The 27,202-nt window shown below is 49.7% G+C and overlaps 1 protein-coding gene across 7 annotated transcripts in view; it reads right to left on the bottom strand.

Annotated features, from left to right (window-relative positions):
* The window catches only part of LOC147729139 (mucosa-associated lymphoid tissue lymphoma translocation protein 1-like), a 1,401,591-nt gene that overhangs the window by 845,389 nt on the left and 529,000 nt on the right, over positions 1-27,202 (bottom strand). For all 7 annotated transcript variants that reach the window (XM_086959432.1, XM_086959437.1, XM_086959431.1 and 4 more), the window contains one exon: positions 9,043-9,196. In XM_086959432.1, the coding sequence (XP_086815558.1) occupies positions 9,043-9,196 (154 nt within the window). The remainder of the gene's footprint in view (positions 1-9,042; positions 9,197-27,202) is intronic.

Raw genomic sequence — 27,202 nt, 5'->3', positions numbered from 1 at the left:
GAGGTTGTCGAGGACCGATAGCACCACGGACTCCGTGGAGTGTGCGGGCGGAAACCAGCCTGACGGGGTGCTAACACATAGGTACTGAGCGCTCAGGTCACATGGCGCTCGAGTACCTTCCCAAGAAAGGGCAGTAATGAGATGGGGCTGTAGTTGACAAGAGCGGAGGGGTCAGCACCCGTTTTTTTGAGGATGGGGACAATGATGGCCGATTTAGGAGGTTGAATAACAATGCCCTGGGACAGTGAGCTGTAAAGAAATTTAAGAGGGGGCTGCACACAAACCGAGTTGATGTGCCTGAGGATGTGGGCAGGGCAGGGGTCTAGGGGGGAGCCTGATTTGACCATAGGGAGGAGGGAGAGAAAAGCCTCTTCTGTCAGCAGGGGGAAGGAGTCAAGGCGTGCCCCGACTGTCGGACATTGGGGGTCGACGAAGGAAGGGGGTGGGGGGGAGGTTTGCTTTTATGTTTGAGATTTTGTCTAAAAAATAAGTGTTGAGGGAGTCGTACAAGTCCTGAGAAGGGGAGGGTTTGAGGGTAGCTCTGTCAGAGTAGGCGAGGTCATGAACAATGGAGAAAATTTCTTTAGGCTGATTTTCGGCAGCCAAGATTTTTGTGGAGAAATAAGCCGTCTTAGTAGCCAAAATAGATTTCTTGTATTGAGACAGGAGGATGGTGAACTGGGTTTTAAGGTTGGGGCAGTATTCTCGCCTCCAGGCCCGCTCTGCATGGCGCACAGTTAGTTTTAAGGTCTTAAGTTCCTCATTGAACCAGCGGTTTGCGTCGTACTAGAGCCAATACCAGATTTTGTCATGTGGGTGTGCCAATGTGCATGTATGTATTGTTAAGTGTACAATGCCTCTGACACCATGGATCTCACAAATTATTTTATGTCAAAGTCCTATTTATTGACAATGAACGCTCAGGTTTTTCTAGCACATTATTTTACGAAGAATTCAAAGGGGTACACATTGGGTGTGAACAACTCATTTGTGATTATCTCCTTATATCATAAAGCACATTCAACATATATTTACAACAAATAACTTGCTGACTTCTAAATGAATCAACGTGAGAAAAATAACAATATACAGTGATGAAATTAATAAGTTCAAATATCAACAGTACACAGTGAAAAATAAGTTCATATATCAACATAATCTTTTTTGAAATTGATATAACAGGGTCCTACTAGGAATCTAAGAAAGATTATATTGGTATCCCAGGGGTATGTAATCAGTTTATCCCTCAAAGGAATAATTAATTGTCCTGCATCTAGCCAGGGAAAGTCGTTTGTTTCTCAAAGGATTTAATGCCTTATTGTGAGATGCGTCTCTCACTATATGTCCTGATTATTTAACTGGATCATAGGGCATGCATTTCTCCTGGCTCTGGAGTTGAGCCTACGCGTTTCGACCTCTGTAAAAATCTTGACAGGATGGGTTGTTTAGACAGGTCTTCATCAGGGCTCGCAGTAGGTGCTGTGGGACATCACGTTACACCTACGGGAAGGTTGTAAGGAGCATATTTTAGTGATGGGGTTTGGGTTATAGGACCAAGAGCAGTGCTTTTTTATGGTGTTTTCAGGTGCTGGTTAGTACATATAAAGGTCACGTACCTAAAAGTGGTAGAAGCGATTCTGCATGTCGTGTTTACATGTAATTCTCGGGAGGCGATGTGGTAATGGATCCCACAGAGGTATGGTGGAGCTGTACGCCCGCAGTCTGGAGTTACTGCGGAAAAAGCAGGGAAATGGATTCAAAACTCATGGTTTGTCAAAAGCGTCCTTTAGGCATATCTAAATTGACAGTTCGAAGCCTATTGCATATTTCATGGGACTTGTCGGAGGTGCCTGTTTCTTGTGTCAAAAAACGGCGTGGGGCGGATACACTCTGTTATTTAAAGTAGTTATCAGGGGGCCCTCGAGGGTCTGTGGCCCGCCATGGGCGTCGCGTACCTGGGGGTGATCTGTGAGATCGATGGTCAATGTTGCTCTTCTTTATATTCGGCACGGCGTCATCATCGCGGAACAGTCTCTCCGCGGTATGGGAGAACGGGGGTGCATTTCATTCTCAGCGTCTCTTAGCGAAAACGTGTCGCTTCTCTCCCGGCTCTCGCTGTAATGAGTTTGAACAGCGCGCGGCCGGCATGCAGTCTTTCACCCGGGTTGTGGATGAAAGCGGTGCTGTCATTGGTGAGTTCGCTGGCTGGTGTGCCTCGGCGCTCCTGATTGGTCGATGTCTTCGCGTCATGGGCATGTGGTCTCGTTGCTATGAGATCAGGACGCTTTTACGGTAGACATCAATGGAAGCTTGGATTATTGCGTTTGATGTTTTTATGTTAGGTTTAACACGTGAAGCTGGAAATTTCCGCTAATTCGTTTAGTCCATGATTGACAGTGTCTAGGTACATGATAGTTTTTGCTTCTTGCTTGGACAGGTTGTTGGCCACATTTTTGCCTTTCACATGTTTTACCACTGTCCATTTGAGATCGTCTGGTCCATGATGTTTTTCAATGCAGTGGGGGACCATAGGTGCATTTTCTTTTTTGCATCGGATCCTGGAGCGGTGTTGCGATATTCTTGTTTTTATGGGTTGGCTTGTTTTACCAACGTACGCAAGTCCGCAAGGGCATATGGCACAGTAGATAACATTACTGGTGTTACAGTTTGTGAATACATCATGTTTGATTTGTTTCTGGCCATAAGAGAATATTGTTCCTTCTATGGTGCTGTCGCAGGAAATGCAGTTGCCGCATTTGTGATGTCCTTTGACCGGTGGAAGATTCAGGAGTGACTGAATTGAACTCTCTTGCCTTGGTAATGATGTGTCTGCTCGAACCAGTTTGTTTCTCACACTCTCGTTCTTTTTGAGTGCGAAGATGGGTGGAGCAACAAAAGGTTTCAGGCTCCGTACTGTGTTCCAATTTTTAGTGACTATTTTCTTGATTTCTGTGGTTGCTCCAGAAAAGGTTGTCACACATACAATTGGGGTGTCTTCCTTGTTCTTTTCTTTGGGGGTCAAGAGGGTGTCTCTCGGGATGTACCAAGTTCTCTTCATGGTTCTCTTGAGCAATTTCTTGGGATATCCTCTCTCAATCAGCTTGTGCATCAGCTCCTGGGCATGGTAGAAGTAATCCGTTTTCTTTGTACAATTCCTGCGCAATCTCATGAATTGACTTAGCGGTAGATTTTCACGGAGATTGCGTTGGTGGAAGCTGGAAAAGTGTAAAAAGGTGTTACGGTCGGTCTCTTTGGTGTATAGAGTGGTATACATGGTGCCTTCTTCATGTTTAACCATCAGGTCCAAGAAGTTGATTTGTGTTTTGTTATATGCCAGGGTGAATTGGATGTTGGGATTTCAGTCATTGAGCCAGACAACGAATTCTTTCAATTGCTGTTCTTCGCCTCTCCATAGCATGAAGACGTCGTGTATATAACGCCGCCAAACTTTTATATGCCCATCGAATGGATTGTTATTGTAGATTCAAGTAGCTTCATATAGGGCCATGTACATTATAGCCATTTCCGGCGCGAATGGACATCCCATGGCCGTCCCCATAGTTTGGAGGTATTGGACGTTGTTGAATTTGAAGAAATTGAATTTCAAGCAAATTTCCGCTAGTTTCATTAGGAAATCAGTAGGAACATTGTGTGGCCTTTCTCTCTTTTCGAGGAAGAATTCAAGGGCTTCCAAGCCGTCTTCTTGGGGGATATTGGAATATAAACTCACAATGTCCATGGTGACCAGGAATTCCATTGATTCGTCAAAGGGTTGACCAAATTAGCTGTTCAGTAGTATATTCATGTGAATGTATTTGTGCGTTGGTTTCCGTTGTATCCACGTGAAACTGGTCAATGATGTCTTTACTTGCACTTAGCAAGCATGTTGTCACAAGTTGTCGATAACTGCAACCAGATTTTTGATAGGCAAACAGTGCTGGATTTGGGAAAAAATGACTGAGGAAAAAATTATTGGCATTCAAGGTGTGGTGGGGAAATGGTAGTATATTCACGAGCGGCAGAGCTTAAAAAACATAAAGTCTGACAGTCAACATTTAATTTTTTATTTTTTTTAATCTGCTGAAAAGACATTGGCAAATGCAACAGCAAATCTGTTCTGGCTTACTTAATTGGTCACAAAGCGACTGCATTTTAAAATATCTTAAACAGTTAGGACCCTCCTGCAGAGATCTTGGGATAAGCAGCAATTTTAAGGGGACTAAAATAGTGATAAGATAACTCTGGTGGTTAATGCAGTTCTGGGCCAATTTTGTGTTTTGATCAATTACAGTTCATACTCGAAGTAGTTTTATTGTTGAACGAGACCATAGATTAATGGGCAAACGCTCCCCATATCCCCAGTGGCCTCACCTTGCCCCATAATCGCAGACACAATTAATTACAGAGGCAGAGACATGATCCTGCGGGAGGCAAGGCCCAAAGGCCAACTTGTATATCAATCCGGTCAGGTGCTGTTGTTCCCAGACTATAATAACTAGGGTTCAGGTCCAAGGCAAATTGTATGACCATGTTAGACAAAAACTCAGAACTATGGCATTATAATGCACAATCCTCTTCCCAACGCATCCTTGGGTTGTCCTCAAGTGCAAATCACTTTTTTGACACCCTGGACGAGGCCTGGAAATGGCTAACATAACAATGCCCCTTGCAACCAAACCCACCACGGCCCTGGCAGGACCTACTGGCAAGGCGCCTGACTCATGTGCTTGGATGACTGGTCCATCCAGACCAATGTGGCTTCATTCCCCGTTGCAGCACCAGTCACTATCTAAAGGGTTTCACCTTGCCCTGGCCTGATTCAAAGAATTACACTGCGCCACAGCATTGATGCTTCTTCACTTAGAGAAGGCCTTTTATTCCCTGGATTGGGTCTTTCTCCATGATGTGTTGGCCTAGATGGGACTGGGTTCTAGATTTTGGGGTTAGGGTCCGAACTCTGTATGTCGTGCAATAGGTGCAGTTGGAAGGTGATGTCTGCTCCAGATTCACAATTTGTCTGGGTACTAGACAGGATGCCCTCTGCCTCTCCTCCCCTCCGTTTCGCCCTCACTTTTGAACCTCTGGTTTCGTGGACACTTGTTGATGTTTGAATTTTGACTGGAGGACAGCAATGGAGGATAGACTAGCCCTCTATGCCAATGGAGTTGCTTGGTTAATGGCTCACCAAGTGGAAACCAGACCCCGCCTCATTACCATCCTTGGTGCCTGCAAGGGGACATCGGGTCTGACGTTAAACCTGCCCAAATCATTACTGATCCCTCTTAGAGGGGACAGAGATGACAAGAAATGGCACCCTGCCGTTCAAGCGCCTAAGCTTTCGTTACTTAGGGATTCAGATGACATGGGAGCCAGACCTAGCCTTGAGTCTCAATCTTCGCCCACTCACCCACGTAATCCAGACCGATCTAGACATAAAAAGAAGGACTAAACTGCCACTCAATGTGCTGGGTAGAGTGGCTATTTGGCCACACCCAACCACTGGTTTGCCGCCATACCTCCTAGGCAAGGCATTTCCTCTGGGCCAACAAACCTCCAAGGATTTCTTTTAATAAATATGTGCGACCCACCTATGATGGGAGATTAGCAATGACCGCCATGCACAGTTATTACTGGGCATGGCATACCGAAGTGGTAAACGACTGGCTATGTGGAGGGTGGGCAGACCCGGCCTTCAAGGTAGCGATTTCACTGATCAGCTTTCACAATCTTGTGCTGTAATATGAGTGATTACTATATGCCTATAATAAAACTAATAATGTGTTGTTGTTAAAAAAAATGTTGCACTCTCTCAAGACTTTGGTGCGGCTGTCCAATTTCAAGATATGCATCTGCAGTTTCTAAGAGCTTATAGATGTGCATGCATAAATTATAAACTGTGCATAGATATTATGTACAGCATATGTAGACATATGCATACACACATTTTCCAAGCACAATATAACACAGTATATGTACATTTATACAGACATGCAATCCAGCTATTGCTGTAATCCTACACTATTTAGGTGGTGACAGGTAACACAAATCCTAGCCCACGGACAACAAACTGGTGGAGGTAAGACCATACATTTTTGGCTTTACCGGTTCGGTTTATATCCCCAGCATATGTCATACTTGCAATAAATATGTGCACTGAATGCTGAAGCACACACTGATAGGCATGGATCTCCAATGACGGAAATACATTGTCTCATTTGAATGTGCATCCACAAACATGCACACACCTTCACAAGACACTCCTTCAACACTTACATTTTGCTGTAAAGAATGCCTGTGATTCTCACCAGTGCACCTACTGAAATATACCCCGCACAAGACATCAGCAGTTCAAAAGCTCACAGGTACCCTGCATGGTAAAGCATCATTCTTGCATACGTGTTGGGTATATGGGTGAAACGTCCATAGTGCCCCACACAGCCTGTGGTAGCATGAACACTTATAGTAGTCGAACAATTGACAGAACACACTCTGTTCTTACAATATACTTTAAAGCGCAAAGAACACTCTTGGATGCAAGACAGTTCAGTCACTTTTGTGATGCACACTAATGAGTGGTGCATGCTGTGCTGAAAGTCATATGCAAAAAGACAAACGATGAACAGAATGCAGAACAATATCATACATTCACCCCAGTACAGAGATCTGGGCCTAAATCCATTGTTTTTTGCTCACCTTGCCATTCCCAGCCATATGCAAATCATTCTTGACCCTGCGCCCAATGGGAACACTCCAGCCCGAACTGTTCGCCAGGTCCTCCCTGACCTGGAAACAAGCATTGTAGGACCGGTTTATGGCATTCAGCCCTCATCAGCCAGGATATCTTGACTCCAGTAGCATGGAGAGCACGGGACCCACATCTGGGCATACCCGTCCCACTCAGGGTGGTAAATACAAAAAGACAATTGATGGACAGAATGCAGAAGAATGTTGTACGTTCACCCCAGTACAGAGATCTGGGCCTAAATCCATTGTTTTTTTGCTCACCATGCCATTCCGGTTTGGACCCAGCCATATGCAAATCAGTCTTGACCCTGCGCCCAATGGGAACAGTCCAGGTCGAACTGCCAGGTCCTCCCTGGACTGGAAACAAGCTTCCTAGGACCGGTTTCGGGCTTTCAGCCCTCATCAGCCAGGATAGCTTGACTCCAGTGGCATGGAGAGCACAGAACCCACGTCTGGGCATACCCGTCCCACCCGGGGTGACAAATACAAAAAGACAATTGATGGACAGAATGCAGAACAATGTCGTACATTCACCTCAGTACAGAGATCTGGGCCTCAATAATTGTTTTTTTGCTCACCATGCCATTCCAGTTTGGACCCAACCATATGCAAATCAGTATTGACCCCGCGCCCAATGGGAACAGTCCAGCTCGAACTGCTAGGCAAGGTCCTCTGGACTGGAAACAAGCATCCTAGGACCGGTTTCGGGTTTTCAGCCCTTATAAGCCAGGATAGCATAACTCTAGTGGCATGGAGAGTACGGGAGGCACGTCTGGGCATACCCGTCCTACTCCCAGTGACAAATGCAAAAAGACAATTGGTAGACAGAATGCAGAACAATGTCCTACATTCACCCTAGTACAGAGATCTGCCCAATGGGAACAGTCCAGCCCAAACTACCAGGCCAGGTCCTCCCTGTACTGGAAACAAGCATCCTAGGACCGGTTTTGGGCTTTCAGCCCTCATCAGCCAGGATAGCTTGACTCCAGTGGCATAGAGAGCACGGGACCCACGCCTGGGCATACCAGTCCCACTCGGGGTAACAAATGCAAAAAGACAATTGAGGGACAGAAATCAGAGCAATGTCGTACATTCACTCCAGTACAGATATCTGGGCCTAAATCCATCGTATTTGTGCTCACTATGGCATTCCAGTATAACTGGAAGAGAATGTTTGCATTGTCAGCATTCCGTCCATCATTTGTTTGCTGTAACACTTTTCGCCTTAAGTGGGATGGGTATGCCCAGACATGGGTCCCTTGATCACTGTGCCACTGGATTCAAGCTAGCCTTGCTGAAGAAGGGTGACATACCGCAACAAGCATCCTGGGACCTGTTTCAGAGTAACACTTTTTGCCCTAAGTGGGATGGGTATGCCTAGTCGTGGATCCTTTGCCCTTTGTGCCACTGGATTCAAGCTAGCCTGGCTGAAGAAGGGTGACATACCCTGAAACCGGTCCCAGGATGCTTGTTTCCAGTCCAGGGAGGACCTGGCCTGGCAGTTCAGTCTAGACTGTTCCCATGGGGCACAGGGTCAAGACTGATTTGAATATGGCTGGGTCCAAACTGGGGTGGCGTAGTGGGCAAAAAAACGATGTATTTAACCCAGATCTTTTGACTGGGGGAGAATGTTTGCATTGTCAGCATTCCGCCCATCATTTATTTGCTGTAACACGTGCTCAAAGTCATGCCATGCACAAAAGCCCCTTTTGTGGTAACATAAAACTGGCAAAAAAGAACAGCATCAAACAGCACTATCTTCTCATTTGAACAAGCAAATGTAAAGCTAAGACGTATGGCTGTAATTAAGTAAAGCTAACACAAACAGGCATGCACAGATTCTGTTTACATTAGTTTACCATATTTAAGCTAAACCTATTAGGCCTGGCAACAGTTGGTATCTGTAAGGGGCAACTATGTTGACCTGTCTCATTCAAAAAGTGTATCCCTCGTTGGAGAAAACAGAGTGCAATAAAAAAAGTCTTGGAATAGGAGCAATCAACTTTCCAGTACATAAGAAGATATCAAATGGCTGGATCAATAAAAGAACATCTATTTGAACACATCCTTACATATAACTATGAATGTCCTGGGTACATCTGAAGTAAAATACACTATAAAGCAATGAAGCTCTGTACATAGTGATTAGGTTGCATAGATGACATGCAGTATAAGGGAGCAAAGCTCTGTAGAACCGTTCTACCCTTTTCACAACAATCTTCTCTACTGTAGTAGTAAGAACATGGAAAGACCAAACCCTTGTCGTGAAAGTGCACCAAACGCAATATCAGCACATACCTTTGGTAACATTATGGAGAACCTTAACCTTCACCCAGCGACTGAACTGGAAGTTGTTGTATCTGTCGTTTACTCTGCAGATGTACACATGGCTCTCTCTTGCTGTGATGTGAAGTTCTGACTGAGTAGCTCCAGGAATCTGGCAACATGAGGACTGCAAAATAAGAATACAGCGGACATCAGCAGAGTAGTCATGCTCAAGAAAAGTTTGCTATATTAGAAGCCTGCATACGCCATAAAAATATGACACGAGCATACAAACAGCATCTTGCCAAATGGAGCTGGTTGGTTTGGACAACGTAAGGGCATTAGAAGCCGAAACAAAAGCACCAATAAAAAATAGAAACATGTCACTAGTTAAGTAAAGTACACTTTCCACAACTTGCTACTGAATTACTTTACCTCCTGTGACAACTCCCTTCTTCTTTAGTAAACAAGGAATGTTCGTACCTCAGAAAGCAATCCAGTTGCCTCAGCCTACTTATTTGTAACCCTAGTTTGGGCTTAACCATAAAACAACCTCTTTCTAACATTTCGATTTCTTCTTAGTCACCTTCAGCTGCAGTTTGGTGCAGTTGGCCTTTCTCTTTGGAGCAGTATGGCGTTTGGAGAAGAATGGTGTGTGGAAAAGGAAGATCTGCTATCACTTCTCCATTATCACTGCATGCTTTAGCAGGAGTGTAAAATGAACACATGACCACAAAACAGATTCTGGAGTGGCTGAAGGAAAGTAGGCTCTTAGAAGGTCTGTGTGAAGTAGTGGTGTTAGGAGGTTGACAGAACAGTTGTGTTGGCTGGGAATGGTGGTGGAGACCTTGGGTAGATCTTGAGGAGTTTAGGGAGGCCCAAAATCAGATATTACATTTTAGGAGCTCTATATCCACGATGAGTGAGGCTTACAAAAAGGTAGAGGTTTGCTAGCATGCATGTTCAGGGGCCCTCAGTATGTCAATGGCAGGTGTGTCTCTGATAGCCACTTGCTTTTATGATGGTAAACTGCTAAACAGCCACTAAGTCAGGCATTGCCAAGACCAGCCTGGTACAAGAGGCCATTTTGTAAGTATTTCGGTCCTGTTAGTTCCCAGAGCTAGTATGCAGTCATTCAAGTGGTTGATGGAGCAAGGGTATTCAGCCTCTGGCATAGTGATGATATCACAGGAATATTAACAGGAAAGCTCTGACATTATACGTCTTCATATCTGTGGTGAAATTTCATGATGAATCTTATTCCAGGGGCAATCTTCCAAAGGGAAGAGGGTAGGCGCTGAGGAGAATGGGTTATATATAGCCCAAAGCTGGGATTCTTCAGCTCAGTGCTCGTAGATCCTAAAACAGAGCAATCAACATAGTGGACTGACTGATACAGCAGATAATTATGGCTATTACAGAGAATATTGACCTCTCCCTGGTTTGCGGCAGAGACCTCAAACCCTTTTTTTTTATATCTGCCGATAGTGAGGCCATAAGAAGCTTCAAGGAGGAGATCGAATGCACCTCAGAAATTGGAGCCTCTGAATTTAGAGCTACCGGACCTGTGTCTGAACTTACTTCCTCCAAAACCAGACCCTTAGATGCAGCCTAGGGTGTATCTAGAGGTTCAGCTTGAGGTATCTGGTCTACTCCCTCCTTCGCTTCCTCCATCGCATTGTCTCTCCCTTCCGACGCAGAGCTTTCAATATCAACCAGGGCCAAACCCGCCGCAGGTGTGTGGTCCCTCGACTTTGTCTTCTCTGCTTTTGAGTCTGGGTTAGCAGGTCCAGCACATCCGAGTTCCATACCAGCTATTGCCTTTTCCCCCTGCTTACCAGCCTCTCCCTGTCTCGCCAAACACAAAACATCCGGTAAGACCTTGAAGGATGACCTTAGGGAGGAAGTAATCTCTTCAGAAAAAGTACCCTTGTTGTTTTAGTATACTTCTTTTTAACTTCCCCAGATAAAAAGGTTGAAGTATTTTTCCTTTCGGTCTTTAACTTTCTCTTAGTGCTACTGTTGCCGTAACCTTTCCTAGTGCTTTTATTCGTGGTATTGCCAGCAATTTCCGTACCCTCCTGATCATTCAAATGCACCTGGTGTGGCTGGTCGCTGTCTTTCCCGGCCGACTTAAGCCTTTGTGAGCCCTTCTCCTCCACTGTGTCTTCTGCCCCTCTTAATGCACTTCGGGCCAGATGTAGGTAGGCGAATACCGGTCGGTAACGGCCCAAAATCGGTAAAATCGGCCGTTACCGACCGGTATTCAGAAAACGAGATGTAGGTGTCAAAAATGTACTGAATCGGAAAATATGAATCGGTAAAATACCGAATCTGTATTTACCGATTACATATTTTCCGAATCGGTATTTACCAATACCTTATTTACCGAGTCCTTATTCACCGAATCAGTAAATAAGAAATCAGAACAAATGCCCATCGAGATGTAGGAAAGGATAAAAATACCGAATTCAATGAAATTCGGTATTTAAGAGTCGGTATTTACCATGGACTGAAAGCAGGTGGTAATCAGGTGCAGGCTCTAAAAATGACCCCAAAATGCAACAGTGTTGCAAGAATGGCGGCATTCTATGTGATTGCGAGGAGGCAAAGGCTACAGGCTGCAGGTCAGAGGGTATGGAGAAGGGAGGAGCAGGTGTACAGGCAGAGGATCACCCTGTTCCAATTGACTGAGCCTGAGATCCTTCCGAGGTACAGGCTGCACCCCAGAACCATCATGGACTTAATAAGGGACCTCCACCCATACCTGGATCACCCAACACCCAGGGCCCACGCCATTGCAGGCACAACTCCTACATCTTCCAGAACAGCGGAATATACACAAGGCTTGTTGCTGGAGATTTTGGTGATGGATATCTGCTAGGTAAATAAGTGTAACACACCCAAAAATGAATGGCAGATGAATGTGAGATGCAAATGTAACTCATGTACCTCTCATTCCCTCCTAGGCAATAGTGCATATGCCCTGCATTCCTTTGTGCTCACACCGTACCTCAACCCAACTAACAGAGGCGAAAGGCGATACAATGTGGCACACAGGTCTACTCGCAACGTAGTGGAGCGAACATTTGGACTCCTCAAGAGCAGGTTTCGCTGCCTCCACAAGAGTGGAGGTGCTCGACAGTACACCCCCATCCTGTGTTGCAAGATAATAGTGACCTGTGCCATTTTGCACAATCTTGCCACCAAAGAAGGCACAGAGGTGGAGGTGACACATCACAAAGACATTGATGATGACCAAGAACATGCAGACCCCCAAGCAACAGGACCAGCAGCAATAGATGGGAGATTGAGACGGACAGAAATTACACGTCAATATTTCTATGTAATGTATGACTCATAGACAGGTATAGTGTTTGACAAGTGTAGTTTAATAGTCACTAAATCATCATCACATAGGAAAAGCCATTGTCCATCAAAGCATATGTCCATGACTGCTTGTGCTCAGTTGCCGTCACTGTGTGCAGTCGTGTGGAACTGCGGCATTGGTCAGTGTTTACGTCCACGCACCACATTGTGCAATTGATGTGCTGGCTATCAATATATGGGGCCTGACTCAGCATGGCTATGCCTGCCACTCCTGCGCACCTCTGGTACAGGTGTGCTGGAGCCACTCCTGCTGGTTGACCCCTCTGTCTCCTCCACACCTGTGTCACCAGCATTGCCTGTGTTAGTGGTTAGCATTTGCTCCATCGCAGAGGTCACCCTTCCCATGCCTCGTGTCAAGTCTGTGCAGCAGTGCACAATTGCATCCTGCATGGATATAGAGCGTCGGCAAAGTAGTGACGTAGCAGAAGCACATCTGTTCATTGCCTTTGCCTGCTGCCGCATGTACTGTCGCTCCCTGCCACGCTGTAGTTGACCCCTGTCCAACTTATCTGATCGTACACCCATGTATGTGGAGATGTCTGTTATCCCCTTTGATATTGCCTCCAAACTACATGCTACGAGGCCTATTCCTTTGTCCATGTTGGTCATTTTGTTATTCATGCAGCGAACCTGCCTATGCACGGCTAACAGTGCTTTGGCCTGCACACGCTGCACTTTCACCATTGTGGCCTCCAGGCCACAGAAGTCACTCTCACCTTCCTGCCCCTCGCCACCCTCACGTGCCCTCCTGCCAAGGACACTGGTGCGTGCAGCGCCTCCTGTAATCTGTGGTCTGGCCTTGTCGGCCACAGGTGCAATTGTTGTGGTCTGGCCTTGTCGGCCACAGGTGCAATTGTTTGAGGTACAACTTCCTCATCATCCGTAATCAGAGGTTTGCAGGATCCTCTGAGGGGGCTCTTCAGGCCTACTTGCCCTTCCCTGCATGGCCAACCTGGACGTTGCTATGGTTGTAGGCGGTGTGCTTAACAAATCAGGAGATCCAAACAACAACGGTGATTGTGGGACAGGTGTTCTGGCTCGCTCTGGTGATGAGGCTTCCTGGGTGGTGGTGTTGCCTCCTTCTACAGCGCTGTGACCTGTTTTTTTCTTCTCTTTCTCCCTTCTCTTAGCTGCTGGTGCCCTCTCCTCCCTTGCTGGTGCTGGAGTGCGTGAGGACTCTCCTGTGGAATCAAATTGACATAGGGTCAATGTTTTTGTTCACCTGTGTGTATTTCTTGAATAAATCATTTACACACCTTTGCACAGTGTACATTGTGTGTTTTGTGATGTGTGTGGCATGCCTTGCAGAGTCTTGTAGTGTATGCATTGCATCTATGTACTCATGACTACGTGTACCATGATGCATTGCTGGCACCAAGTATGAGCTGTGCAGCAGTGTAATGTTTCCACACAGTGGGGTACGGGTTAAGGTTAAGGACTATCTCCCTTTCCGGAAGGCTTTAAAGACCTATCTTTTTCCCAAGTAATGGCTGTGCTTTGTGCTGTTTAGTGTGGGGGTTCTCTGATCAAAGCGCCAGGATGCCCTCTGGGTGACAGGTCTGCGCTCTACAAGTATGCTAAATAAATAAATAAATAAATGGTTGTGGATTAGGGTACATGCTTCTTACCTTGTTTCTTTGTTGCTTCTGCTGTGCTGTCCAGGTCTCCAATCCCATGGATGCATTCTGGCTCCATGGTGGTTTCAACAAGCTCCTCCATCTGAGTCAGCTTTGGTGCTTTGCCCCTGCCACCTCCTGTCAGTCCAGCATCCTTTTTTAGTGCAGCGATCTTCCTCTTGGTTATGATGCGCAGGTCATACCATCGCTTTTTGATGTCCTCGATGTCCCGGTGGGTCACACCAATGGCATTCACTTTGTCCTGTATGCCAAGCCATATGTTCCTCTTCACAGTCTCTGCAACATGCAGAGACTGTCTCCCGAAAATTTGGTTGTAGTGACTTACGATTTCCTCTACTGCCACCTGAAGTTCTTCTTGGCAGAACTTAATCTTTCTTTTGCGCTCCCCACCATCCTTTGGGCCTTCATGTGACTCCATTCTGTAGCACTGCTTGGCTGTGGATGCTCTGCTCCTCTCACCTCAGCTCAATTGTTTGTTCAGTTGGTGTGCACCTGCATGGGTGTGGCCACTCCCAGGTACTGGGGAGGGATGCTTGGTTAGATTCTCTGGGCCTTGGTTGTGGGGTGTGTAGGGTGTCCCTGATTGGTTGGCAGGCTCACACGTCGTTTTTTAAAGTTTCCGATTCAGTATTTACCGAATCGGTAAATTCCGAATCGATAAATTCCGATTCGGAAAAACCCATTCATTCCTATGGGCCAGGAGGCCCATAGGAATGCATGGGTTTCACCGAATCGGAATTTACCGATTCTGAATTTACCGATTCGGTATATACCGAAATGAAATACTGAGTCATTCCGAATTGGTAAGTTTTAGCGAATTTTTTGCTACATACCATTTTCCGTTTCTGAAATACCGATTCGGTATGAGTCAGTATTTAAGAATCGGTAAATGGGAATTACCTACATCTGGCCTACATCTGGAGGGGGAGGCAGAGGCAAAAGCAGAAGCAGAAGCCAGGACAGGAGATTTCAAAACAGCTGGAATGCATCCTACCTGGCTGTGGGGCCCACCAGCTACCAAACCACCACAATCCTGATGCTGCTCCACCGGGACCCCCAGTGACTGTGCACCAACTTCTCCAGCGTCGCCAGCACACTCCTCGTGGCCGTATTCGCAACACTACTCTCAGAAAATGTGTTCTCCAGTTTGGCTGCTATGCCCCTGGTGTTGCCCCTAAGGAGACTGCGGGCCGCAACTCTCCGACTCCTCCTCAGCTCCAGTGCCACCATCTCCCACCGCGTTAGGCTGGTAGGAGCTGAAGGAGCAAAAGCCGGGTCAGGACTGAGAGCCGCGCCGCCCCACATACACATCAGCTGATAGCCGGAAAGCCGCGAGCGGAGCCCGGACCGGAGCCCAGACAAATCAGCCTGCAGCCGCTTGAAAAGAGGAGCGCCTCGAGAAACAGGAGCTCCCCCCAAACAAAAGGTAGCTGTCTTCACATTATCATAGAATCCCTCAGCATTCTGTGCTCATGCATAGCGTGGGGAACGAGCGGAACCTTCAGGTGCAGTGGCAGCCCAGCTTGCTGCCGCCATATTCTCCCGAGCTTCCAAGATGGATCTATTGAGAACAGGCAGCAAAAAAACAGAATATTTTGGAACATACTGAAAGCAAGATGGGACCCGGAGTTGAGTCTATAGTTGGTTTGTTTTTTCCCCGGGTCCTATGATTATGCTGCCTTAATACTCTATGGGCCAGGTCAGAGACTCCCAGCATAGGGCTGGAAGTCTTAAGACGAAGGCCACCTAGCTCTTAGAGCTTGTAAATAGAGTTATCTGAGTCGGTGTCTTTGTGTACACATAAGCAAGTCTAAATGCCGGTAGGCGGTCTTTTTCAGTCCTTAGCCGTCTACGCCTTGCTGAGTGTGGGTACGGACCAGGCCCGGACTGGCCATAGCGGGCACTGGGCAATCCCCCAGTGCGCCGCAAGGGTGGGGGCCGGTTTTGAGCCCTTGAGGGCATATTTTGTTACAGGGCTGTTTCTGCAAAATCGGCCCTGCAACAAAATCGGCCGAAAACCGGCCCTAGCAAAGCGCTCGCCGGCACCTCCAACCCCCCTGAGTGGAGGGGGGTGGGTGAGCGGGGGGGGTAGATGTGGGGGGAGGGGTGGGGGCGGGACGAGCACTTTGCCAGGGCCGGTTTTGGTTTCCAGTCCGGCCCTGGTACATACTGCTTTAGTGCGCATTCAAGCTAGATTGGTGGCGAATGAGGACAAAAAAAAATCATCTGGATGAACCTAAACGTGATGGACATCATTCGTCCAATGGCTGAAGGGGCCTGACCCAAACATGCTAGCTGCTGAAGAGGCTGGCACAGAGCATATGTTTGTAAATTGTTCTTTGATTTATGTTTGTTATATTTGTTGACATGAGTTCGCACAAAAGGGGGGCGTGGCCATAAGGCGGATGAGAGCGGACGCGTGAGCACAGGGCTCAGGGCCGTCCTGTGATTTATCCTGAATAAGGGGCGCAAAGCGAAGCCCCCCGACTCTCAGAGATGAAAGGGGAATGCGCCTGGGTGACTCAGCGACCCAGAGAGTGACTGCGGCAGTTGCATATAAGGGCGAACTGCCAACTGGAAGGGAGCCGAGTCGAGGCCACAAGATGGCGGCGTAGAAGTTCAGTGATTCTGCTGAGTGCAGCGGAGGCTGAGGAGATTGACCGGAACTACCGCACAAGTTACTTACCTTTGGTAACGATATATCTGTAAGAAACAGTAGTTACTATTAGATTCATTACCTTAGAATATCCCCACGTGTCAGACTGGATCCAGAAACGTTTGCGTAGCAGTACCCCTGCGCGTCGGTAGGCGTCGTCTGCGGCTCCGCATCCGTCGTCAGCGTCGTAGGCGCCGGGATGATATCGCCGGAGTACTTAGACGCCGCCCTCGCACGCTGACGTCAGTTCTTATACACAGCTTTTCCGCACCAGAACCGCAGAGCCTTGATAAAAACCAACACTGGTGCCATAAAACTAGGGCCCTGAAAGGGGATGACCTTAAGCCTAGATATCGGTTTGCAGAACGGGGAGGATGGGTGGGGCGGTAAGGAATCTAATACTAACTACTGTTTCTTACAGATATATCGTTACCAAAGGTAAGTAACTTGTGCATCTGAAAGATACAGGTTAGTTTTAGATTCCTTACCTTAGAATAGATACCCCAGCAATACCAACCCCGGTGGTGGGTCTGCAAACCAATAATCACACCAGAAAGTCCTGGAGGACGGATCGGCCAAAGAAGCCGTCCCTCCGGACTTGGCTGTCCAGGCAGTAGTGTCTAGCGAACGTGTGCAGCAAGGCCCAGGTAGCTGCCTGGCAGATGTCCTGCAAGGGGACTCCCCGGCCCAGGGCAGTAGTAGCTGCCGTGGCCCGAGTGGAATGGGCTCTCAGCCCAACAGGAGGCTCCTTTTTAGCCAAAGAGTAGCATACCTTGATGCACAACACGACCCACCGAGAGATGGTCCACTTGTGCACTGCCAGACCTTTCTTAGCGCCCACGTAACCAACCAAGAGTTGGTCATCTGCCCAGAACTGCCGTGTGCGATCCAAATAGAATGAGAGCGCACGTTTTGAGTCCAGACGGTGGAGCCACTCTTCCTCTTTAGCGGGATGCGGAGGCGGAAAGAAGGTGGGCAAGGTGATGGACTGCCCGATGTGGAAGGCTGTGACTACTTTGGGCAGGAAAGATGGTCTTGTCCGCAACACAACATTGTCCGGATGGACAGAAAGGAAGGGATGCTTGGATGAAAGAGCCTGGAGCTCACTCACTCTCCTGGCAGAGGTGATGGCAACCAGGAAAGCAGTCTTAAGGGTAAGAAAACGGAGAGGACAGTTATGAAGTGGCTCGAAAGGAGCGCACATCAGAAAGGTAAGTACAAGGTTCAAGTCCCACTGAGGCATCACGAAAGGAACAGGGGGGAACATATGAGTGATGCCCTTTAAGAATCTGTTAACAACCGGGGACTTGAACAAAAAAGGCTGATCAGGTAGCCTTAAGAAGGCAGAAAGGGCAGAAAGGTAGCCCTTGATAGTGCCCAGAGCAGAGCCCTGCTGGGCAAGAGAAAGAAGGAAGAGGAGAACCTCAGAAAGAGGGACAGAAAGGGCATCCACAGCCTTTGCTGTGCACCATGCCACAAACTTGTTCCACCTGCAGGCGTATACCGACCTTGTGGAGGGACGCCTGGCTACCAGAATGACATCACAAACTTCAGGAGGCAAGTCAAATGGCCTCAACTGTCGCCGCTCAATCTCCAAGCATGGAGGTGGAGACTGGACAGGTTCGGGTGGAGGACCGTCCCCTGCTTCTGCGACAGAAGGTCCTCCTGAAGAGGCAGACAAATCGGGGGATCGACAGACATACTGAGTAGCTCGGGATACCAGTATCTTTGTACCCAATCAGGAGCCACAAGGATAACTTGGGGCCGGTCGCGCCTGATCTTCTTCAGCACTCTGGGCAGAAGTGGTATAGGCGGAAAGGCATACAACAGACAGCAGCTCCACTTGCGATGAAAAGCGTCTCCGAGCGAGTACCGCCTTGGAAATTCCAACGCGCAGAACTGATGACATTGCGCATTCTCTTCTGTGGCAAATAGATCTAACCAAGGCTCTCCCCACTGCGGAAAGAGGCCTTGTGCCACGTCCAAGTTCAAACGCCATTCGTGATCCATCATGCACCGACAGCTGAGTTTGTCCGCCCTGGCGTTCAGAGACCCTGCCAGGTGTTGAACCACCAGGGTCACGCCCTGATGTTCCAGCCACTGCCAGAGGCGCAGAGCCTCCTGCATAGGGTCCACGACCCCACCCCGCCCTGTTTGTTGCAGTACTACATGGTGGTGGTGTTGTCCATGAACACCTGCACTACACTCCCCCGGACAGAGGGGAGGAATGCCTTCAGTGCAAGCCGGATCGCCCGCAGCTCCAGAAGGTTGATGAGGAGCCGGGACTCCGCCGGAGACCAGAGGCCTCTGATCTCCGCCTCTCCCATGTGGCCTTCCCAGCCCTGGAGGGACGCATCCGTCACAACTACGTGCTCCGGTTGGGGTAGGGAGAGGGATCTGCCGCTGACCCAATCGCGGTCTGTGAGCCACCACTGCAACTGTCTTGCAGTGCCCGCCGAGATCAAGACATGGTCGGACAGGTTGCCCTGATGCTGGGCCCACTGAAACTTCAGGTCCCACTGCAGAGCCGGCATACGCCACCTGGCGTAATGCACCAGAAGGAAGCAGAAGGCCATCAGCCCCAGAAGCCGCAGCGTCAACCTGACTGAGACTCGGGATAATGGCTGAAAGATCGGAATCAGAGCCTGAATATCCCGAACCCGCTGTTCGGGAGGATAAACCCGAAACTGCGCCGAGTCCATAACCGCTCCGATGAAGAGGAGCTTCTGAGAGGGGCAAAGGTGTGACTTCGGCACATTGATGGAGAACCCCAGCATATGCAGGAGATCGGCCGTAGTCTGGAGGTGACTGACGACTGTCTGGGGCGAGCCCACCTTCAACAACCAGTCGTCGAGGTAGGGGGAAGACTGAAACCCCTAACCTGCGCAGATGAGCTGCGAACACCGCCATCCCTTTCGTGAACACCCATGGGGCGCTGGTAAGGCCAAAGGGTAGCACGGTAAACTGAAAGTGCTCGTGGCCTACCGTGAACCACAGGTAACGCCGGTAGGCCGGCAGGACGGGGATATGAAAATAAGTGTCCTGCAAGTCCAACGCTACCATCCAGTCGCCCGGGTCCAGGGCAGCTTGGACCTGAGCTAGTGTCAGCATCTTGAACTTCTCCTGCCAGAGGAAGCTGTTGACGTTCCGCAGGTCCGAGATAGGGCGTAGGCCCCCTTTGCCCTTCTTGGGAACCAGAAAGTGGCGGGAGTAATAACCACACCCTACTTCTGGCCCAGGAACGCGCTCGATGGCCCCCTTGGCCAAGAGGGTCGTAACTTCCTCTTGTAGAAGTTTCAAGTGATCCCCGACACGTGGTGGTACTGCGGTGGCATGGCTGGAGGGGTCGCCTCGAAGGGGAGGGAGTAGCCCCTTCGGATGATTTGCAGCACCCACCTGTCCGATGTGACAGTGCGCCAGTGGAGGTGGTGATGGCGCCGTTGTCCCTGACCGCCGCCACGGCGGTTTCTACGTCCGCCACCGCGCTGGACGGTAGTCTGCGGCCCGTTGCTGGCAAGACGCATTGGGGCGCCACTTCCTTGGCCACGAAAGGAGCGAAAAGTAGCCGTTTGCTGGCGCGGGGCCGAGAGGCCCAAGCACTTGGCCGTAGCCCTGGAGTCCTTAAAGCGCTCAAGCGCATGGTCTACTTTGTCGCCAAAGAGGCGACGGCCATCAAACGGCATGTCCATAAGGGTGTTCTGGACATCAGACAAAAAGTTGGCGGGCCTCAACCAGGCGTGGCGACGAATCGCCACCGTCGTTGCCATCGCTCTGCCCAGAGAGTCCGTGGTATCCAGTCCACACCGGATGGAGTACCGAGCTGCATCTCGACCCTCCGCAAGGGCTTGGGAGAGTTTAGTCTGGACCTCCGCCGGACATTGTGGCAGCACGTCTGCGACCGTGTCCCACAGAGAGTGGGTATAACGGCCCAAGAGGCACGCGGTGTTGACTGACCGCAGCCCTAAACTCAGGGAGGAGAATACCTTTTTTCCGTATTGCTCGTACCTCTTGGATTCCCGATCAGGGGTAGCCGTCGGGAATGCGGTCTGGGAGTTAGAGGCCTGGATGACCAGGCTCTCAGGGGCGGGATGGGTGGACAGGAAGCAAGGGTCGCCCAGAGCCGGGCGGTGGTGTCTGGCCACGTTCCTATCTACAGGCTGACCTGTAGCGGGCTTGGATCAAGGGCCCAAAAGAACGTCAGACAAGGCCTCATTAAACGGCAGCAGAGGCTCGGCCGAGCTTGCCTGCGGTTTAAGGACCTCAGTGAGGAGGTTAGTCCTCACGGCCGCCACGGGGAGCTACAGCCCCAAGGCCTTTACCTTCCGCATCAGTACTGTAGGAAGGTACATCCTGACTATGGTTGCCCCCAACTTTTTGCCCTGAGTTTTAGCTGGTTTTGGACATAGTCGACCTGGGACCCTGCCAATCAGGACCCCAGGCCTACTGCTCTCTCTTTAAAATGGATTCCATGTACCTTAGGTGCATTTACCAATTGGTACTGGGCCACCTTATCAGACCCCGTAACCCAGGGCAAGGGTGTACCCAGGGCCGCCAGGGGCTGCAGCATGTATTATGCCACCCCTGGCTGGCCTCCTAAATCTGACACAACTGGCTGCACGACAGCTGGGGCGAAGTCGTGTAATCACCCTTCGCTTTAGGTATAGTAGTTCTATATCTAACCATACAATGGACACTCGAGTTCCTATCAGTCACTCCTATGGCAGGCCTTAACAATCCTGAAGGCAGAGTGCGTGGGCTCGTGTGAGCTAGGTTCAGGCCCGAGCCGAGCCCGGTTGCAGCTTACGGAATCAAGACCCAATGGCTGTTCCATGATAACGCGTACCACATCGGTAACTTCGGTGTCGCGTTATCAAGACATGTCGAGTAAGGTGTCATACGAATCGGGGTGCTGCCCTCTCACCAATTCTGGCGATGAGGTTAGCATTCCACCCTTCTAGAGGGACACGACATGTACGTAACTGTGAACCCCGGTTAAAGTTAACTGAAGCCTCAGCTCCACAAAATGGATGCTGCCACCACAGACACGAGTCTGACCTCCTGCTGCTGGGAGTCCTTCCAGCGAGGAGCGCTCGGACAAAGGGTTTCCTGTCGAGGGCGGTGTTCGCACCGTCCCAGACAGGGTTTGTGTATTCTGGGTAGGTAGGGCTTTTGCGAGAAGGTGACTGCGGAGTGGCACCCCGGTGCTCACTACGCATCTGCCGGTCAGAACCAGTTCCAGGGGCGCCAGCCCTGGCCTGGGGAAAGTCCGGCAGGGGAGAGGGGTGTAACTACCCCCCTTCCTGGTCCCACCCTTAGGGCAGGACCTAGTCATGTACCCACCCCTTTCTTTAGGATAAAGACCGGAGCGGGGACCCTTCCAGATTAGATCATCTTTGATTCAAGAACTACTTTCTACGAAAGGACATTCAAGACTCTTCTCAAGATTTCTCCCTTGTGACTAAGGAGTAGTCACCCTGCATCAGCGGGCACCAACTAAGAACTCTGCGGTTTGCTGTAAGTCCTTCCTCAAGGAATCCGATGGTCCAGCTCGACGAGAACCGGCTTCCCTGGCACCTCTGACCTCTACCCACGTCATCAGCTCAGCTGTGATCTGTGGGTGCGACGAGACCTCGAGGGACCGGCCATCATCAGAACCTGCACGCTCTTAAAACCAGCACGACCATCGAGGTAACTCTCTGGTGAGTGCTCTGGGGTCCGAGAAGCCCCGACCCTGAGCCGCTCCAGCACCGAAGTGCAGTCTCCCAGCATCTCCACGATCTGCGTGGGGCCCTTCTGCTCGCTGCTCAGCACGTTGTCTGGTCACTAGCCGCTGGCTTGTGCCCTTCTGTGACGACATCCGAGAATCATCACTGTTGGTCTGGTTGCTCCAGACTGGCCCTTGCTTCCATCTTTCCGAGAAGCACCCCGGACCCTCCTGGTCCACTCAAGACGCCATCTTAGGCCCACCACGTGGCCCTGAGATCTGCCAAGGCTTGTTGCCCCATCCTGGGCCCAGCGACGCCGACAGCATCATCCTTCGTGGGACAGCTCGCACCTCCGCCGTGGTCGCCGACAACGCCTCCTGGTCCGTGAGACTGCAGAGCCTAGCGTCGCCCACTCACCTGGTCGAGGTGACGGCCAACCGGTGCCTTCCTGGTACCCTCTGACTACTGGCTAGTAGTACGAACTTGGTCCCCTCTGCTTTCAGGTTTCATCAATCTCCGATCCAGGCTTGGATCTCTACGAACTAATCAGCACTGGTCGCCGGCCAGCAACTCCTTTTCTTCCGGCTCCTGGCTCGTCAGCGAAGACCCCGACGCCTGTAAGACTTGTGCAGCCGCAGCCCTCGTGGCTAGGTAACTCGGCATTTCGGTGCCTGCATAGCCTCCTTACTCCAGGGTCCTGAGTCCCTCGCTTCCGACTTGCCTTATCGGGTCCGCCCGAGACCTTAATCTTTCCGTGTCCTCGGACACTTGTTTTAATTGTGCACTTGAAGTATTTGCTAAAGAGATTTGGTTTGTGCTTAGTACCCTGTCCTCATAAAGAGTACAGGGCTGTTGTGATTCTTAATAAATATACTGTTTATTTTCATAACACTTGTGTGGTGTCCTTTCACTGGGTGTTCAAGGGGTACATGTGTGGTAAACAGCTGGCTTAACGCGCCCTCTCGAGTCTTTAGCCTTAGACTGCTCGTATCCACGCTACTAGGATAGCTGGTCTATAGGTTGACTTACAACCAAACACCATAAGGGTCGTTGGAACGATACATAGCGGTCGCTAGAATAGCGAACGTTGCATATCGGGCCAACTTCTCACATTGGTGGCAGCGGTGGGATTTGAGCTTGCTGTTGTTTTACCACACGTATCCTAAGAATATCTTGTTGAAAGATCGCACAAGTACTGTTAGTACATATAACTAAAAGCTTAGAATACTCTGAGTTCTACTGAACCAGCTGTTGTAGCTCCTCAAGGCTTAGCACACCTTGGCTACAACTCTTAGCAAGGGTACAGTAGGTAAACACGTAGTGTAGGTAGGTGCATCACTTACACCACACTAGAAACAGTATGTCGGACAAAGGAGGAAACTCTGGGTCTCCCCTTGTGTCAGTTGACCCTCCACAGGTCATCCCTTCAGGATATACTGTGCTGAGCTTCAAGGAGTTAAGACGACTGTGTCACTCCAGGAAGATTCAGCAGGGGTCTAACCCCACAACGTCCTTTCTGATTGGTCTCTTGGAGACTTATGATGCCAGAAGAGCTGAGAAACTTCGTAGCTCTTCTAATCCAGAAGGAGACATGCCTCCCCTCGAGGGAACCAGAGACGATCCTGACCTCATCCACCTCGCAACCGAGAACGAAGATGTGGAGGAGGATGAGGATGAGGATCCCTCTGGGGATGAGGCAGATAAGGGACAGGTAGAAGTCGTTAGACTAAGCAGGTCCAACTTAAGCAAACATGACAGTGGTACTGGGGGACTCCTGGGACCACTATCAGGTCAGCTTAACATTGGGAATGGACGAGCCAGATCTCTGTCAAGAGGCTCTGGCAGATCCCTTCAAACCAATGGCTCTCACAACTCTTCGCAACGAGGGATGACGTCCCCTCAGCGGAGAGTGTACGAAGCTAAGGAAAGGGCAGCTAATCTGAGGATCGAAAGGGAAGAACTTGCCCTGGCCAAAGAGAGGCTTGCCTTTGCTAGAGAGCAACAGTTAAGTGGGGCGGTCCCCACTGGTGGCAGCAATGTACCTAGCAATAGGGAAAAGAGTTTCGATACGAAACACCTTTTTAAGATAGTGCCCCCCTTTAAACAAGGGGACGACATCCACAAATGGATTACTGCTTTGGAGAGGGCCTGCACTGTGCAAGGTGTTCCCCAGAGTCAGTGGGCAGCTATCTTGTGGCTCTCCTTTGAAGGTAAAGGTAGAGAAAAGCTCCTCACCACAAGGGTAGAGGATGCTAACAATTACCAAGTCTTGAAGAATACACTGGTTGAAGGGTTTGGCCTAACCACTGAGCAGTACAGGGTGCTGTTCAGGGATACCCCGAAAACTCAGTCTCAAGATTGGACTGACTTTGTTGATTGTGCCACTAAGGCCTTTGAAGGCTGGTTACTGGGTAGTAAGGTTACTGATTTTAAAGGATTGTATAATCTAATTATGAGGGAGCAAATCTTAAATAATTGTCAGAACCAGTTATTACATCAGCACCTGGTAGACTCTGATCTGACCTCTCCACAGGAATTGGGTAGGAGAGCAGACAAATGGGTCAGAACCAGGGTTAGGCCTAAAAACCAGGGTGGTGACCAGAAAAAGGAATCAACCAAGCCTCAAGAGAAGGGTGGGGATAAATCCACAGAGAAGACTTCCCAAGGGCCCCAAAACTCCAACAAGGGTGGTGGGTCCCAGAACACTCCTTCAGAACAGAAGAAACCTTATTGCCATACCTGTAAACAGGTGGGCCATTACAAAAGTGATGCCAAGTGCCCTAAAAATAGCAATAAGGAAAACATACCCCCAAGTAACACTCCCAGACCTCCTGTTACCACTAGTGGTAATCCCCCAGGTGGTGGGAGTGCCCCCAAGAATGTGGTGGGCATTACTTTGGGTCAGCAGGAGGACTATCGCCTAGCCAGGTTCCCTGACCACACTCTTGTCTGTGAGACTGGCATGGGGTTTGCCAACTTCGCTACTGGACCCCACATTTTGGGAAAGTATAGACAAGAAGTTTTAGTGAATGGTCAGAAAGTTGAGGCATTCAGAGACACAGGGGCCAGCCTCACCATGGTGAGTGACCATCTGGTCCCCTCTGCTCAACTGACCCCTGGTTTTACTTATCAGGTGACAGACATTCATGGAGTGAAGAGAAGGCATCCCATGGCAGTAGTCAAGCTCAGCTGGGGTAATGTCACAGGGCCCATGAGAGTGGCAGTGACAGATAACCTACCTGTGGATTGCTTACTGGGGAATGACCTGGAACTCTCAGCATGGGCTGAGGTGGAGCAAGAAACTCACTCCAGAATGATAGGCCTATCCAGACAGGTTAGTGGGGCAGTAATAGCTACAGCCCCAGTCCAAGCACCATTCCTCCCTGAAAAGGTTGGAAGGGCAGTGGTAGCCACTGCCCAGGCTCAGACAGACTTTCCAGAACAGGATAGGAGGGCTGTGACAGTCACAGCCCAAACACAGACTGAGTGCCCTCCTGAAAAGGTTGGCAAGGTTGAAATGGTCTCAGCCTCTACTCAAACAGATAGTGAGGTTGTGAATCCTGAAACAATGGATCACTCCACTCAAACAGAGAGCATGGAGGAGGAAGAAGAGTCTTCCCCCTCCCAGACACTAGGTGAGAGCCAGCCTCCTCAGGGAACTGACTCTACCCCTGTTGAAGGAACTGCCCCAGAGGTAGTCAGGCCTAGCCTGGCAGAGCCCCTGATGGCAGTGGACCCTTCCCAGGTGGGACCCAGTCTGGAGCAGGTAACCTGCACCTCTCTACCCTGCCTCAGTCAGCCCAGGGCTGAAGAGATAAGGGAGGCCAGTGGTGGACCCAAAAGGGCCCCCTGTCCAAAAGAACCCCTTAATCAGCAGATTAGGATCACTGAAGCTGGTAAACCTAGCCAAGTGAAAATAGAACAGACTCCTGAGGGATCCCCCTTAAAAGTAGTTAGGGAACTCCCACAGCTGGACACTGTTGGGCACAGCCAAACATGGGGCCTAAAAACCCCAGACCTGACCTGTCCCTCCAGTAAGCCAAACAGAGGGACTCAGCCTCCAGCTTTAGGTAGCCAGAGGCTGACCCTGAGAGCTCAGTGCATCTCAGCTAAAGAAAGGAAGGCACACATGATGAATGGTGATTGGAGGAAGTTGAGCCCAAAGGTAGAGGAGCCTCACTTCAGTACTCCATCCCAGCATCAGCCTTCTTCTTTCCCAAGACACACCAGAGACAGAGATTCCCTATGGTGGAGACCCTCAGATACCCTTAGGGTGAGGGGTTGCCTAGTGGACCATGACACAGGGGGAAACCAAGCCAGAGCTGGTCCTTCCTTATATGGCCACTTAGGTAATAGAGGCTTACCTGGACAAGGATAGCCTTATCTCCTTTCGTTTGGGGGGGGGTTGTGTAGGAAGGTACATCCTGACTATGGTTGCCCCCAACTTTTTGCCCTGTGTTTTAGCTGGTTTTGGACATAGTCGACCTGGGACCCTGCCAATCAGGACCCCAGGCCTACTGCTCTCTCTTTAAAATGGATTCCATGTACCTTAGGTGCATTTACCAATTGGTACTGGGCCACCTTATCAGACCCCGTAACCCAGGGCAAGGGTGTACCCAGGGCCGCCAGGGGCTGCAGCATGTATTATGCCACCCCTGGCTGGCCTCCTAAATCTGACACAACTGGCTGCACGACAGCTGGGGCGAAGTCGTGTAATCACCCTTCGCTTTAGGTATAGTAGTTCTATATCTAACCATACAATGGACACTCTAGTTCCTATCAGTCACTCCTATGGCAGGCCTTAA

This window comes from Lissotriton vulgaris, chromosome 2_2 (genome assembly GCF_964263255.1).
Source record: "Lissotriton vulgaris chromosome 2_2, aLisVul1.2, whole genome shotgun sequence".
Taxonomy (NCBI): domain Eukaryota; kingdom Metazoa; phylum Chordata; class Amphibia; order Caudata; family Salamandridae; genus Lissotriton; species Lissotriton vulgaris.
Note: the sequence above shows the minus strand (reverse complement) of the source record. Positions and strands in the feature narration are given on the sequence as shown.